A 14,906-nucleotide genomic window follows, 5' to 3' on the forward strand; every position below is an offset into this window, starting at 1 on the left:
TAACTTGGAAAGTTGTAAAAAGCTTTTAAATGGATATGGAATATATGAAATAATGGGATTAATAAGATTGAATAATTATTTTGTAGTTTTTGATGTAATGACTTTATCTGCCTTTGGCTTCCATGATTTGAAAATCTCACTGTTTCTCTGCCTCATCCTTCCCCTTTACAGGGTTCCTTCTTGGTTTCTCAAGAATTTTTCTATGTGTGGGAACTGCACTCCCTTCAGCCCCCTGTTTTCCTTAAAGTTATTGGGAAGATCTTACCCTATTTGTTTGTACAAATGATTACATTTTAACATTTGACAGAAGCCTTTGTATTCGAAGCTCACATATTCTGTCAATCAAAGCTGCTATTTTCTTTTATTGTTTTTGGTGTATCATTTATGGCTATATTGTGGCATCTTGTTTTTAAAAATACTTTGGACTTCAGTATTGATGATTACTGGTTTCAGAAGTTTTTCATTTTTTGAATGTTATTTTAGGGTATCTCTAATATGTCTTTTCACCAAGTTCTTGATAAAATAGATTATTTTATTCTACAGATCAGGCACTCTGCCTTTGAGTGGAATATTATAATGGAATGGAGTATTTGTATTTATGGAAGACAGATTTACTCTTTGAATTTTATCTTGAAAGGTCGTTTTAAAAAATTGTATACTTTAGGTGTACCCACATTAAATAGAGATTGAAAATGTCATTAGAGGCAAAATACATAGGTTATAGCACTAAACATACCTGGTTATTTAACAAGCTTGGATGCAGTTACTTACAAGATTATAGTCTACTTGTAATTGTGTAATGTTCTCAGTCAAGATAATACAGATTTAGTGACATCCCTAATAGTGATGACTATTTAATTCCTTTATTGGAAAGAATGAAGATCAGACATCAAGAGTACTTTCTAAAGAAGAATTTTCGTGATTGCTATATGCTGTAGTTACAAATTTTACTTAACCATTATCAACAGTGCATAGCTAAAGGATTTCATCAATAGCTTTAAAACTTTGGATGTGGTTATTCCATGATCCTGTTGTTTTCATGATTGTTCACTAGTGAACCCAAGAGCACCACAATTTTCAGGCCCTACTTACATGTTATAGGAGAGCAGCTGGAGAGAACCCGAGCTTTCATTTCAAGAAATTTATATTGTCTTTGGATAATAAAAACATCAATGAGAATTGGCTCCCCCTTTGCTTCTCTAGTACATAAAATAAACCAAATGGGCTTTATTTTAACAAACATTTATTGATTGCACAATGAAACAGTCTCTGCTTTCAATAATAAACATAGGTTATTAAAAGAGTAGATGCAAATGTCAGGAAGTAATTACAATGCAGTGTGATAAGTTTAACAATATAGTTGTGACAGCATACAGAGGAGGGAGTGATTGGGTTTCAGGTGATGGTGAGATGTTGGCCAGGTAAGATTTTATGGACTATATGATGGCAACATAGGGTTTCACAATGGATAAGAGGCTTCCAAGTGTACCAGAGGGAAATACACATATGCAGGGGCAAAAATGGAGAATGGCATATTCTAACAATTAGAAATTTATATGAGTGTAAAGTTCAAGAGATGGGTAAGTAGTCAGGAGGTGAGGCCAGAAAGGTAGGCAAGTTCTAGGGCCTTTGAGGCCGTGGAAGAAAATGTGGGCTTCACCTTATGATGGTTGTGTTGGAGCTCGTGGCACATTTACAGAGCTTGACTACTCCTTTGTGTATTTTCTCTAGAAGATATAGACTCTTTTTTTTTTTTTGAAGATATAGACTCTTATCCATCATTTCAGAAAGTTATATTTTATTTTTTGAATCACAAAAGATGCAAGAAAAAATACCATGTTAAATAAGTATAAGCAGATCATCATCCTTTGAAAAATCTCCCAATATGGATGTTACTGATTATGGGTCAGCAATTACATCTTTATATGTATCAAGAATAGCAATTCTATTTAAAACATCTATAGACCATGGACTATAGGGCGTATTGTGGGAGATACCAAGAAAACCTGGCATGTCTGCCTCTCAAGAAACTTTTAACATTTTTAGGGGGTGTTAATTAGAAAAGGGGAATCTGCGTTGAGAACCCTATCACACACCCAAACAGAAGAAGTAATTATTTTTAACCAGAGGGAGGGGCAGGGGTGTAGGGATTGTGGCCCAGGAAGGCTTTGGTGAATAGGTGGCATGTTTAACCATCATAAGAGTATTTGCTGGACAGAAGGAGAATTCCAAAGAATAGTAACATAGCATTCTCATACTTGAATTATATACACTTAAGGGATAAGAAAAGTGGCTTAATAATGGTGCTTGTGCCTGTGATGGTGTATTGTTGTAATGTGAAAGAATCTGTTTGTAATGGTTAGGAGAAAATTCTTTACCCAGGATTTCAGAGTACTTGCTGACCCGCTTCAGTTCCTCAGACTCTTCAAATCTGCCCTTTCAACCTCTGGCTGCAGTTTTCAACAATGAACTTCAGGAGTTGGCCCTTTTTTTCAAAAAAATCAGCACATATCTACATTTAAGGGGCACAAAAGCAGTAGTGTTGTGTGAATTGTGTAAAAGAATGTGAGAAGGTGTTTGGAGGGGAGGTTTGCAGGGATATACATTTCTCTTTAATCTTTTCCAGTGTTAGTGAATGCCCTAGAAATAGAGACTTCTAGTGGCCATTTGTATCCTGTTGCTTTTTCTTAGTAATGGTTCATTCAGCTTATGAATACATCTATGTGGAGTTAAAATTTATGTAATCTTTTCTGTATACCAGGATGATAAAATACAAGAGGGCATTTGTCCCAATCTTTTTTATTGGTTAAATTTGATTTCCACATTATCTACTGAAGTCTCAGCAATAAATATAAGTTAACCATATGTACAGTTGTCAGCCTAAGGTTATATTGTCTGTCTGACTGCTCTGATTCTCTTGGCTTGATGCTATGGTCTTTCTCTCTCGCATACATGGTAGTCTTTCTGTGAATTTTTTACATAAGAATATGTATATTAAGGGATCCATACAAATGTTAGTTGCTGCCAAAAAGAGAGTTGTTTCTTTAGCAATAAACAGTTGATTTTGCATCCTGCAGTCAGTCTTGTTGTTGGTTTGACTATGAGTATATGGAACTCTGGCAAAATGAAATGGAGCAAAACACACAAAGAAGACAGCCACGACAACAAATACTTTGCCTTCCAGCTTTTTGTTGTGTTTTCTGTCCTTACTTTTGGACTTTTTATAAGAATCGTATACTTTTTTTGCAATAACCACATAAAACACAAGCATTAGGACAAAAACAGTCCAGAAAATAAACTGGGATATGTTATTTACTATTTGATGCCATTTCAGCCCCAGAGGCCCCTTTAAGGAGGCACACTTTTTCACAGACGATGGTGTTGCTTCCTTGTTGCTCAAGATAATATTTGGCAGAGAGATGAGGAACAAAGAACACCAGGTGAAGATTGAGACAGTTTTTGCAAAAACAGTTTTTTTAAGGAAAACATTTCTCAAAGGTCTATTGATCTTGAGGAATCTGTCAAAGGCTATGAGACCTAACAGTACGATGCCCACATACATGGTCTCATAAAATATCACCGAAGAGAAACGACACACGAAACCTCTGAGCTGCCAGGGTGCCAGGTGTGAGTCCGAGAGGATTTTGAAAGGAAGCATGAGTGTCATTATCAAGTCAGCCACCAAAGTGTTTTTGAGGTAGATGATGAAGGTGGAGGAGCTGGGGATGTGAACAAACACCCACAGAGCCAAAGTGTTCAGCAGGATGCCGGTGAAGAAAACCACTGTATAGAGAGCTGGGAATACCAGCTGTACTATCCGAGTGTCTCTGGGGCACCGCTCAGACCCGTTGAAGCCTTGCATCACTGTGGTGTTCATTGTTTCCAATGTCACCTGTTACAAATAAACATTTATACAAACAAAGGAAAACAAAAAACTCTTCATGATTTGCAAATGCTATTTTTTAAAACAGACTTTGGGTTCATAGTGTATTAACATCTTGCATTTATCCAACACTTTCAATAGATGAGAAGGAAAATAGTTTCTGGCTAGAATTTTTAAAGCATACAATATATTTTTGGTACTTTTAGCAGCACCATTACTTTCACATCCTTGTGAAATCCAAAGAACAGGTTCTACCTCATTCACAGGCGCTACTGTTAGCCATAGAAGAAAACTCTGTTTGAGAGACAATAATACATAATTATTACTAATACATCAGATTGCTGTAAATTATGTAATTCCTTATGCTCATAAACTATGGTTTGAAGATTATTAACTTTAAAGTACTATTTTTCCCCTTAAGCATGTTCTACCTTTTATATAAGCAAGCACACTCATAATAAAAAATTAAAATTCACCTTCGGGAAGATACTCCGTTCTCTGTGTCGTCTTATTGCAGCAGTCATTAGTTCAGCCCACAAAAGAGAGTGTGAAGTAAGTGTTCTGCTTTCTTATAGTGGATTTCCTTCCTTATTTTTACTTTTGTAATGTGACCCATTAGAACATCTTCATATTCAAACCTTTGGGGATTTGCTAATACGCTCTTTTAGTCAGACTTTCATGCTGTAAATCTGTGACTTGAATAAAGAAGCTTATTTGAAATTATCTTTAAATTTTCTCATCATAACTTTCTTGAAGTTTATCTTCTTGATCTGCATGTTCAGTGAACTTTTTGAGTGCTTCTTGTATATAGTGGGAGATAGAAAGATGAAGAAAGTAGTCCCAAATTACAATCAAGCAGGAGAATGACTTTATCTAAAATTGGACAGAATCATCTTCTGCATCCTTGTAAACTAGATTTTCCAGTGATTTGTGTTCAGGGGGATGATATGTTTATTTTTGTAGATATTTGTCTTAGTCTTCTGGTTTTGGGATCTGAGAGTTAACATGATGTTTTCTAACAGTTGAAGACTATTGGACCCTGGTTTTTGGAGTTAGAATTCCAGTTCCACCAATTAATTGAGATTAGATTATAGACAAATGATTCAACAGCTCTGTGTCTCAATTTCTTCATCTGTGTAATGGGTTTGAAAATAGAATCTATCTCACCCTGTTATTAAGAATGAATTGATTGCCTAGAGTAGTGCTTGACATATTGGAAGTATTAAAAAATGTTAGCCACTCATTGCCATGGGAGTGATTGCAAATCCAGATATTATGCTCTTTTACTTGTTAGAGAGCCATTTTTGGAAATCTTTTCTGTATTTGGTGTATTTTGAGTGCAAAAGACTTAAGGAATTTCATCAATCAACATTGGGCCAATATCTTTAAATTCTTTTTCTTTAACTCTCTTCAAGTTTGAAAATATGTAATACTGCTTTTGCATAGAGAAAGTTGTTGTCCATGGCAGACATCTGCTTGCCAGGTAGGCATAGGAAAAGCAGAAATTAGGAGATCTTTTGGAGGATGTGGAGTTCTCCATGGTGAGTTTCATTTCACTTTTTGTGCCACAATGTACCATAGAGTTAGACGAGACTGTAGTGTTGGTTGATCGTGAAGTTTTTGGGTGACTTGGCTTTGGATTCTGAGAGTAAAAACTTAATGTCCCTGGACATTTAAAAATATGAGGCAATACGATGTCTGATGGTTTTGATTAGACTACCCAGTGATGGCACAGTTTGAAAAATTTCTCTTTGACAAATAAATTAATCCTTGGGAGTATAGATTTAAGATTTCATTAATGTAATGGAGCATACATGTATATCTTATAAACATATATCTTTTTGTTTGCTCAGCAGAGGAAGACAAAAATGCTTTATTTCTTAAGTAGAGAAATTTAATCTATAAAATTAATTGTAAATTTCTCTGTAGCCCCAAATTTGTAATCTAAAGGAAGATCTAGAATAGTTTTCCTTTAAACAAGAGAAATTCTGTGCAGGATAATTTCATAACCTGAAAACTGGAAATCACTTTTGGTCAGATTTCAAAACACTGAAGTGTGGGAAACTTTCCAAAGAGGAACTGACTTATGGTGCCTGTTTCTAGAGTTTTGAAAATATATTCTTTTAAATGTGGTAGATGTCAAAGTGTTCGACCATAGTAAATATCCAATAGATCATTCATTTCTATATGTTCATGCTTCTTATGTGTTAGCTGATTTTTCCTTAGTTCACAGCAGTACTAGTGCCTGCTAGGGAGGGCATAGCAGATAAGCTGCTCATCAGAATGGTTAGAAGCCAGAGTGCCTGGGCTCATTTCCTTTTTCCAATTCTTTATTTTCTTGTGACCTTAGGCAAGCTGCATATGCTCACTATGAAATGATTGCCTTACGTTTACAATAAAAATAATAGTATTTGCTTTACAATGTTGTTAAAAGAATAAAATCAATGACCATTCAACAGTGCTTAGAATAATGTCTATCATGTGGTAGGTATCATCTAAGTTTCTTGTTAAATGAAATTGAAAGAAAATTGGAATGTTGTGCATACATATGGTGATGTCTCACAAAAGGAGAGAAGAATCAAAGAAGGTACAGTGAAAGATCCCAGAAGTTAGGAGCCTATCAAGTGGGAATAAACTAAACATTTAAAATCCTACAGGACTCTAAGAAAATGTAGTTAAAATCAGTAAAGTCACACCAACTATACTGTTTTAAGTGATTATTTAATACTTACAACAATCCCCAGGGATTGGTCCTATTTTTAGAGTTGAGAAAAATTGAAATGCAGAGTTAAGCCGTTTTGCCAAAATCATGCAACCTAAACCTGCTGCAAAGTCACACAGTTTGTCTGGTTTCAGAGTCCATGTTTGGAACCTGCCTCACTCTCCTGCCTCCCAGTAAGCCATAGATAGGGTGACAGTGGAATTGTTTGCCAAATTCTGGAGTTCTTGAGCTGGAAGTTCCTGATGTCTGAGAAGGGAACAATCAGCCACAAAGTTTAACGGACTTTTGAAACTTTCTGACCATGTAAATTGGATCAAAGCAGTGTGATCAGAAAGGAACCAAAGAAGATAAAATGAAAGGTCACAAAAACCAGTCTCTAGCCATAGGAATAAACTACTATTTCCATTTGTCGTCTCCTTTGTGATTTCTCAGTTGGATCAAAATTGATAGTCCAGTGCCCAGTACCGATAAATAATATGCGAAAAGATGAGGAAGTATTTGCCTTCATTTGGGATGAAAATTGAAGTGGGAACTCCTATACTTCTTTATTCATAGAAAAGACTTTTACTTCCCATCAAAGTATACCACAGTACTTTCTCAGATTATGTGAAAATTCCATACAAGACTAAAAGTGGTAATAAGAAGCTGAAATAAGTTATACTTTTTATTAGCAATGTTTTTTCTAAATAAGATCAGTATTAGAAAATCTCTAAATGTAACTAGAAATAGCCAATAAATTCACTGCTATTTGAAACGTTTACTATTTCACATTTTTTATTATAAAAGGAAATCATATGCTTAAAAATGGAAATACAAACATATAGTAGAAAGTGAAAGTTAATATTCTTACATGTACATACCAATGTGTATGTGTACAAATATATTTACATTTATTTATATATTGGATTTTTGTTTCATTCCATGTTAGTACATGTAGACTGACCTGATTTTTTTTTTAACTTTATTTTAGGTTCAGGGATACATGTGCTGATTTGCTATGTAGGTAGATTGTGTGTTGTAGGGGCTTGGTGTACAGATTATTTTGTCATCCAAGTAATAAGCATAGTACTGGATAGGGAGCTTTTCAGTCCTTACCTTCCTCCCACCCACCGCCCTCAGCGTAGGCCCCGGTGTCTGTTGTTTCCTTCTTTGTGTCCCTATGAATTCAATGTTTAGCTCCCACTTATAGGTGTCAACATGTGGTACTTGGTTTCCTGTTCCTGTGTTAGTTTGCTTAGAATAATGGCCTCCAGCTTTATCTGTGTTGATTGCAAAGGACACAATCTCTTTCTTTTGCGTGGCTGCATAGTATTCCATGGTGTATATGTACCACATTTTCTTTATCCAGTCTACCAATCATGAGAATGTACGATGATTCCATGTCTTGGCTGTTGTGAATAGTGCTGTGATGAACATACACATGCATGTGTCTCTATGATAGGACGATGTCTGTTCCTTTATGTATATACCCAAACGTGATGGCTGGGTCAAATGGTAATTCTGTTTTAAGTCCTTTGAGAAAAGCCAGACTGCTTTCCACAGTGGCTGAACTGATTTACTTTCCTACCAGTAGTGTGTAAGTATTCCCATCTCTCCACAACCTCACCAGTATTTGTTATTTTTTAACTTTACATAATAGCCATTCTTACTGGTGTGAGATGGCATCTCATTGTGGTGTTGATCTGTATTTCTCTAGTGACATACCAGTCAAATTTAAAATCAGTTATGCTACACAAATTTACCATAGTTAAGCTGTTACTGATGGGTGTGTAGCTTGTTTGCAATAGTAGTTTTTCTCTATTAAAAACAATGCTATAGGCCAGGTGTGGTGGCTCACACCTGTAATCCCAGCACTTTGGGAGGCTGAGGTGGGCGGTCACAAGGTCAGGAAATTGAGACCATCCTGGCCAACATAGTGAAACCCTGTCTACTAAAAATACAAAAATTAGCTGGGCATGGTGGCGCGCACCTTATAGTCCTAGCTACTTGGGAGGCTGAGGCAGGAGAATTGCTTGAACCCGGGAGTTGGAGGTTGCAGTGAGCTGAGATTGTGCCCCTGCACTCTAGCCTGGTGACAGAACAAGACTCCTTCTCAAAAAAAAGGAAAAAGGTCGGGTGCGGTGACTCACACCTATAATCCTAGCACTTTGGGAGGCCGAGGCAGGTGAATCACGAGATCAGGAGTTCGAAACCAGCCTGGCCAAGATGGTGAAACCCCATTTCTACTAAAAATACAAAAATTAGCCAGGCATGGTGGTGGGTGCCTGTAATCCTAGCCACTCAGGAGACTGAGGCAGAGAATTGCTCGAACCCTGGAGGCAGATGTGGCAGTGAGTCAAGATCGTGGCACATCACTCCAGTCTGGGCGACAGAGTGAGACTCCATATCAAGAAAAAGAGAAAAAGCCACAGAAACCTTTTAAATTAATTTGTAAACCTATAGGTGAAAAAGCCATGCCATATAAATATAAATTTATTTGCTTATTGATGATATCATATGTTCTTTCATATTTTTTTGCCATTTGTATTTCTCCTGGAAATTGCTTTTCATGCTCTTGCCCCATTAAAAGAAAAACAGGCGATTTCTCACTACCCATTGATTATTAAGTATGTTTACACATCTTTAGTTCCCACTGGCAGCATTGTAATCACACCTTTGTTGGCAGCGAACAGTGATCAGCTGTTTTCAGTGCCAAGTGGCTGAAATACCTGGATACAAAAAGAGGGTTAGTTTTTTTACAAAAGGTTCCCCCACCCCATGTTTTTAAAGTACTAGTCCAGGGTGAGGGAGATTGATTGGTTGATTTATGAGATGGAGTCTCACTATGTCGCCTGGGCTGGAGTGCAGTGGCATGATCTCGGCTCACTGTAACCTCCGGGCTCAGGCAATTTTCCTGCCTCAGCCTCCCGAGTAGCTGGGACCACAGGTATCTGCCACCATGCCCAGCTAATTTTTATGTTTTTAGTACAGACAGGGCGTCACCATGTTGGCCAGGCTGGTCTCAAACTCCTGGCATTAGGTGATTCACCTGCTTTGGCCTCCCAAAGTGTTGGGATTACAGGCGTGAGCCACTGTGCCAGGCCCGCCCCCGCCACCGTTGTTGTTGTCGTCGTCCACCCCTCACCCTCCTTCTTCTTTCTACTTTTTTCTTTCTTCTTTTTTTTTTTTTAAAGAATCGGTTAGAAAATACTTAGGTTTTGTGAGCCATGCAGTCTCCATCATAGCAACTCAGCTCTGTCATAGCATGAAAGCAGCTATGGATAAAACCCAAATAGTTTTGTTCTAATAAAACCTTATTTATAGACATTGCAACTTGAATTTCATATAAATTTCATTTGGCATGAAATTTTATTCTTTTGATTTTTTTTTCTTTACAAACATTTGAAAAGGGGTACACGTGATATTTGATACAAGTATACAATGTGTAATGATCAAATCAGGGTTATTGGGAGTCCCTCACTGCAGGCATTCTTTTCTTTCTGTTAGGAACCACTCTTTGAGTTACTTTGAAATATACAATACATAATTTTAAACTGTAGTCATCCTGCTGTGCTATTGAACAGTAGATCCTAATCCTTCTTGCTAACTATATTTTTGTACTCATTTACCAGCCACTCTTTATCCCCTCTTTCTCCATGACTCTCTGGTAACCATCGTTCTACTCCCATAAATATGTACAATTATTATGTATCCATAACAATTACAAACAAAAAAAATGAAAACAAAAGATTCCTAAATTTCAAGCTGTGCAAAAATAGGCAGTGGGCTGGCAATTGGTCTGTAGGCTATAGTTTGCCAACACCCTGCTTTAGACCTTTTGTGTAAGAAACCACTGAGAAAAACTGCCAGTAATTAATACCCTTAAGACTTGTAAGCCACTGAGGCTATGGGCAAGACTACATTTTATTGTCTCATCTTTTGAACTCTTCACATCTTGACCTGAGTCTACAGAATTTGGCTTCATTTAAAAAAATAAAACATCATGAAATTTGGGGTTATGATGTATATTTATATGCCAAAACCTAGAGATAATGGCATGTTTTATGTATAATGAGCACTCCATAAATAAACTCTCAGACTGTCTTGAATGGGTTTGGTTTGATGTAAGAGTATATGATGTCTAAGGTTTTTCAATAAAGAAATCCCAACAAAGCATGGTTTTAGAGTTTTATGTAAAATTTTCATGGTGTGTGTGTGTGTGTGTGTGTGTGTGTGTGTACACACACACACATGTATATATATATATACACATATATATGTGTGTGTGTGTGTGTGTATATATATATATATATATATATATTCCCATAAAACAGGTAATTCCAAATACTTTGCAGTTATTTTTACTAAAATACCATATTACTATTAGCATTTCTGTTTATTTCCTCTCTTTTGGAAATTGTCATCTCAGTGACAAAGATTTTTTGGGTAGTTTGTGTCCACTCTGCAGTCTCCCAACATCTGCCCTTCATGACACTGTGAAGTAGTCAGTTTCAGTGCATGCTCTACCACTGACTTAGATGGGTGAAGGAATGAGTCTGCCTTTCATTTTTGTTACATGCAAAATAAGAAGGTTAGGTTAGTTGATCTTTAGATTATCTTTCTACCCCAAATATCCTGGTATTCCTATAGAACATACAAATTTATGCATGTGATTTTAGAGTGAACTGTATTAGTCCACATAGCAAAAATTGCTATTGCTTTTATCCCAGCAGTATATAGGGTATATACTATATGAACTATCTCTGTCTCTCCATTGACACTAAGTGCTTACTTTTAGTGGTGCTGGAGGAAATGTGGCTGCTTGGAAGTAAATACCACTTAGTAGTTAACTGAGTTCAGCTTCGTACTGAAATAGAACTCAGCAGAGGTTGTAGAGAAAAAGTGGAGAAAAGTGATTATTATTAAAATTCAGTGAGCTTTGTACAACAATACACCCTTTTATTTCTTCTGGCATTATATTTCGGTATTGATCACTGTTTCTCCTTCTGTTTGAGAATCACCTCTGTGTATCATATAAGATTGAGAAAAGTGATAAACTTCCACAGGTATTATATGTTTTGTTTACATTAAAATAGTGAATATGCCTTGTGTAGAAGTAGACTGCATGTTATAAGTCTGACCTGTTACACTTGAACTTACTGAAATGAGATGTCATCTTCAGAAGAGACTTTGCACAATAACATGTAATAAAAGTGTTGGCATTAATTCTTTCTTAAATGGATTTGATGTACTTGTATATGGTGAGTCATGGTATCTAATATCTTTGAACAAAGAAATTACAACAAAGAGTGATTTAGAGTTTAATGTAAATTTTGTATACACACCAATACAAACAAGTAATTGCAAACAGTTCAGTCACTTTCTTCTAAGTAGTTATGTTGTGCAATTTTGTAATCATATTTAATTTTTTTCACTAAGGTAAAATGTTCATTAACCCAATTAGCAGCTATTTTCTCGAAGCTAGTTAATAAATGTGTCAGTGATGGTATTATTGAAGTTGTAAAAAATTAGTAAAATCAGTTTCTTTAGAATTAGGGAAATTTTTAGTGTTAGAATATCATAAAAGTAACTCTCCTTATTTTAATGACTGATATTTCTTATCTTTATTGTAAAGATCTTCTTTAAATGTCTTCTTAATAAACATAAAATTAAATCCAATGAAATACAGTTTCAATTAGTTTAAATCCCTCACATTTTTGTTAAGAATTAAAAGTTAATAGTTACTATTCTTTGTGTATCCCACTTACTTAAATTTTTATAAGTATCCCAGTAGGTCATGATTTGGTTAGGGGACTAGAATATATATACATTTTAAGTAATCATTTTTGGTAAATCCAATTGATCATTCTTCCTTAGTTGATTATGAAAAAATAAAATTATGAGTATTAATGTATTTAAAAAATTACAGAAGATATATGATTACTCATTTTGGCAAAACTCTTCAAAACATGAATACTTCGTAGTTTTGCATACTGCATGGCGATTGGATGCCATTTGTTTTGCTACTGTATAGCGACAGGTTAGATTATTTTTCTGTATTTTAAGATAGCTTTTCATACTGGAAAGGTAAATGAAAATTGCTTTTGTAATCTTCTGTTACTTGTTTTAAGAGTCGTTGTTATTAACTCAGTTGCTTCTTCGTCAGTTAATATTTTTACATAGCACTTTGCTTTAATGAGTTCTGAACACCAAGAGATTGAAATATTTTCTCAGTTAATTTGTTTACATTGGAGTCTCTTCATTTAGGTCACCACCATGCTGTTTTTTTTCCCTGTTGTTCTGGGATAGAGATGCTGCTGAATTGGGACACTTCAGCATACTTATCAAGGAATTTCTGAAGGACTTGCAAAGGAAAAAATAGATGAATGGATCCAGGCATGCATTTAAGGAAGTTAACCACAGAGTGCTCTCTTTCACATAGAACAGAGTATTTTCAGCGGCGCAGTCAAAGACATCCCGGGTTTGGCTCAGGGTGTAAGGAATTCGGGCAAAATGGAAAGGAACAAAACAAATAAAGAATACAGCAATGATAATGAAAACTTTAACATTCACCTTTTTCCTGGGGACTTTACCTACACCCCTTGTTCTTACATATGACCGGTATAGTTCATTTGTAATGAGTGTATAGCATACAATGACAATTAAGAAATTAATCCAGAAAATGACTTGACAGATGTAATTGACTATTTCATGCCAGACTAGACCGAACTCTGATTTAAGGAAAGAGCATTTCTTCACATTCTTGTCTCTCGGCCGCTTGTTGGTCAGAATCATGTTAGGCAAAGAGAGTAAGAACATGAATGCCCAGATGACAACAGAGAGAATCTTAGCCCCCAAGAGATTTTTGGGGTTGGATGTTTTAAATGGCCTGGTGGTCTTCTGGTAGCGATCGATGGTTATCAGTCCTAGGAATGAAATACTGATATACATTGTAAAATAAAATATGACAGAGGTAACTTGACACACAAAGGTTCTCAGTGGTCCTGTTCCCAGTTTGGCATCACTAAGAATTTTGAAGGGAAAAGTCAGAATCATAAGAAGATCAGAAATGACTGTGTTCTTAAGAAAAATAATAAAGTTTGATTTACTCCGGATTTGAAAGAAAATCCTCATTGCCAGGCTATTTGTGATGAGTCCAACAAAAAACAGGACGGTGTAGAGCAGTGGGAAGAGGACCTGGGTGATTTTGTAATCTCTGGTGCACAGACTGGTGTTCACAGGCACAGAGGTGAGGTTGCCGATGGCTTGCATTTCTTCTTTGTTACCTAGAGAACAAGACAGAGGATGGTTATTTTCAGCCTGAGGTAGTTAATTTTGGCTGTTATCTCTGTGTGTAATTTTTTGGACATGGCCTTCTCTAAAAGTTGAGGTTTTTCATCTTCATTGTAGTAGTTAGTAGGAACACAGAAAACTGAATCCTAAAATATTTCATTGCAGCAAATATTGCATCTCTGCTGAAGAGAAATGATCTGAAGTATAATATGTGAAGTTATGGATGCTTTGTATTTTTTATTTGTTGAATGCTTGCCTCTTAAAGCATGTTTTGACTTATGGCTTACTCATATTTATATGCAAAAGCTAGAAGAGAGATAATGGGGTTGTGCTTTACTCTTCTCCATCTTCCCCTCCATGCCTTTTAGCTTTTTGGTTTCTATTCACATTCACTTTCCCCCACCGTAATTATTCCTGAGCTTCTTTTACTGTAGTACCATCAAAGCATTTGAGAGAGAAATGATAGATAATTGCCTGTTAGAATTCTAGAGAAATGATAGATAGTTGCCTAACGTAATAAATAGAGAAATGATAGATAATTGCCTAAAGTAAAAAAAGGGGGAATAAATTAGTATAAATTATTCTTGGGAAACTTATTAAATGAATAAAAGACTGAATCAGTTAAAAAAAAAACAAAAAAAAAAAAACCCTGAACCTTTTTTCTTTATATTTGGAAGATATTCCTTTTTGTATATTGCTCATTCAGAAATTGGCCTTGCAGAGATTCATTATTCTCCTTCAAATATTTTAACCTATGTATATCTTATTTCTAACTTTGCTCAGTGTATTTGAAATTGCTACATACATTTTCTTGAATATCATTCATTATAAATTTTAAAATAGTAAAAACATAAGAGACAGAGAGAAATGGCTTGTGTATATATGGTCATGAGTTGGCATTCCTCAAAATGGGGCATACTTGCTAGATTTATGGAGTATGTAATGGTAGCTAAAATAAAATATAGGTTATTACCACAATAGGCAGCTATAAAGAAAACTAACAAGTGACTCGAATATGCTGTATGGCAT

General features: G+C 35.7%; 3 protein-coding genes across 8 annotated transcripts in view; 1 reads left to right on the forward strand and 2 right to left on the reverse strand.

The window, feature by feature from the left end:
- MED12L (mediator complex subunit 12L) overlaps positions 1-14,906 on the forward strand; it is a 363,255-nt gene that overhangs the window by 253,671 nt on the left and 94,678 nt on the right. The gene's annotated exons all lie outside the window — the stretch shown is intronic.
- On the reverse strand, positions 2,500-4,440 carry P2RY13 (purinergic receptor P2Y13). Its single transcript, XM_017522846.2, has 2 exons — positions 4,360-4,440; positions 2,500-3,892 (listed from the first exon to the last, which is right to left on the reverse strand). The coding sequence occupies exons 1-2, from the start codon at positions 4,405-4,407 to the stop codon at positions 2,876-2,878; spliced, it is 1,065 nt and encodes a 354-aa protein (XP_017378335.1). The 5' UTR covers positions 4,408-4,440; the 3' UTR covers positions 2,500-2,875.
- Positions 11,893-14,906, reverse strand: part of P2RY12 (purinergic receptor P2Y12) — a 46,955-nt gene continuing 43,941 nt past the window's right edge. For both annotated transcript variants that reach the window (XM_017522847.2, XM_017522850.2), the window contains one exon: positions 11,893-13,870. In XM_017522847.2, the coding sequence (XP_017378336.1) occupies positions 12,828-13,856 (1,029 nt within the window). In that variant the 5' untranslated portion in view covers positions 13,857-13,870 and the 3' untranslated portion in view covers positions 11,893-12,827. The remainder of the gene's footprint in view (positions 13,871-14,906) is intronic.

The sequence above is a fragment of the Cebus imitator genome, unplaced genomic scaffold (genome assembly GCF_001604975.1).
Source record: "Cebus imitator isolate Cc_AM_T3 unplaced genomic scaffold, Cebus_imitator-1.0 Scaffold25, whole genome shotgun sequence".
Classification (NCBI taxonomy): Eukaryota; Metazoa; Chordata; class Mammalia; order Primates; family Cebidae; genus Cebus; species Cebus imitator.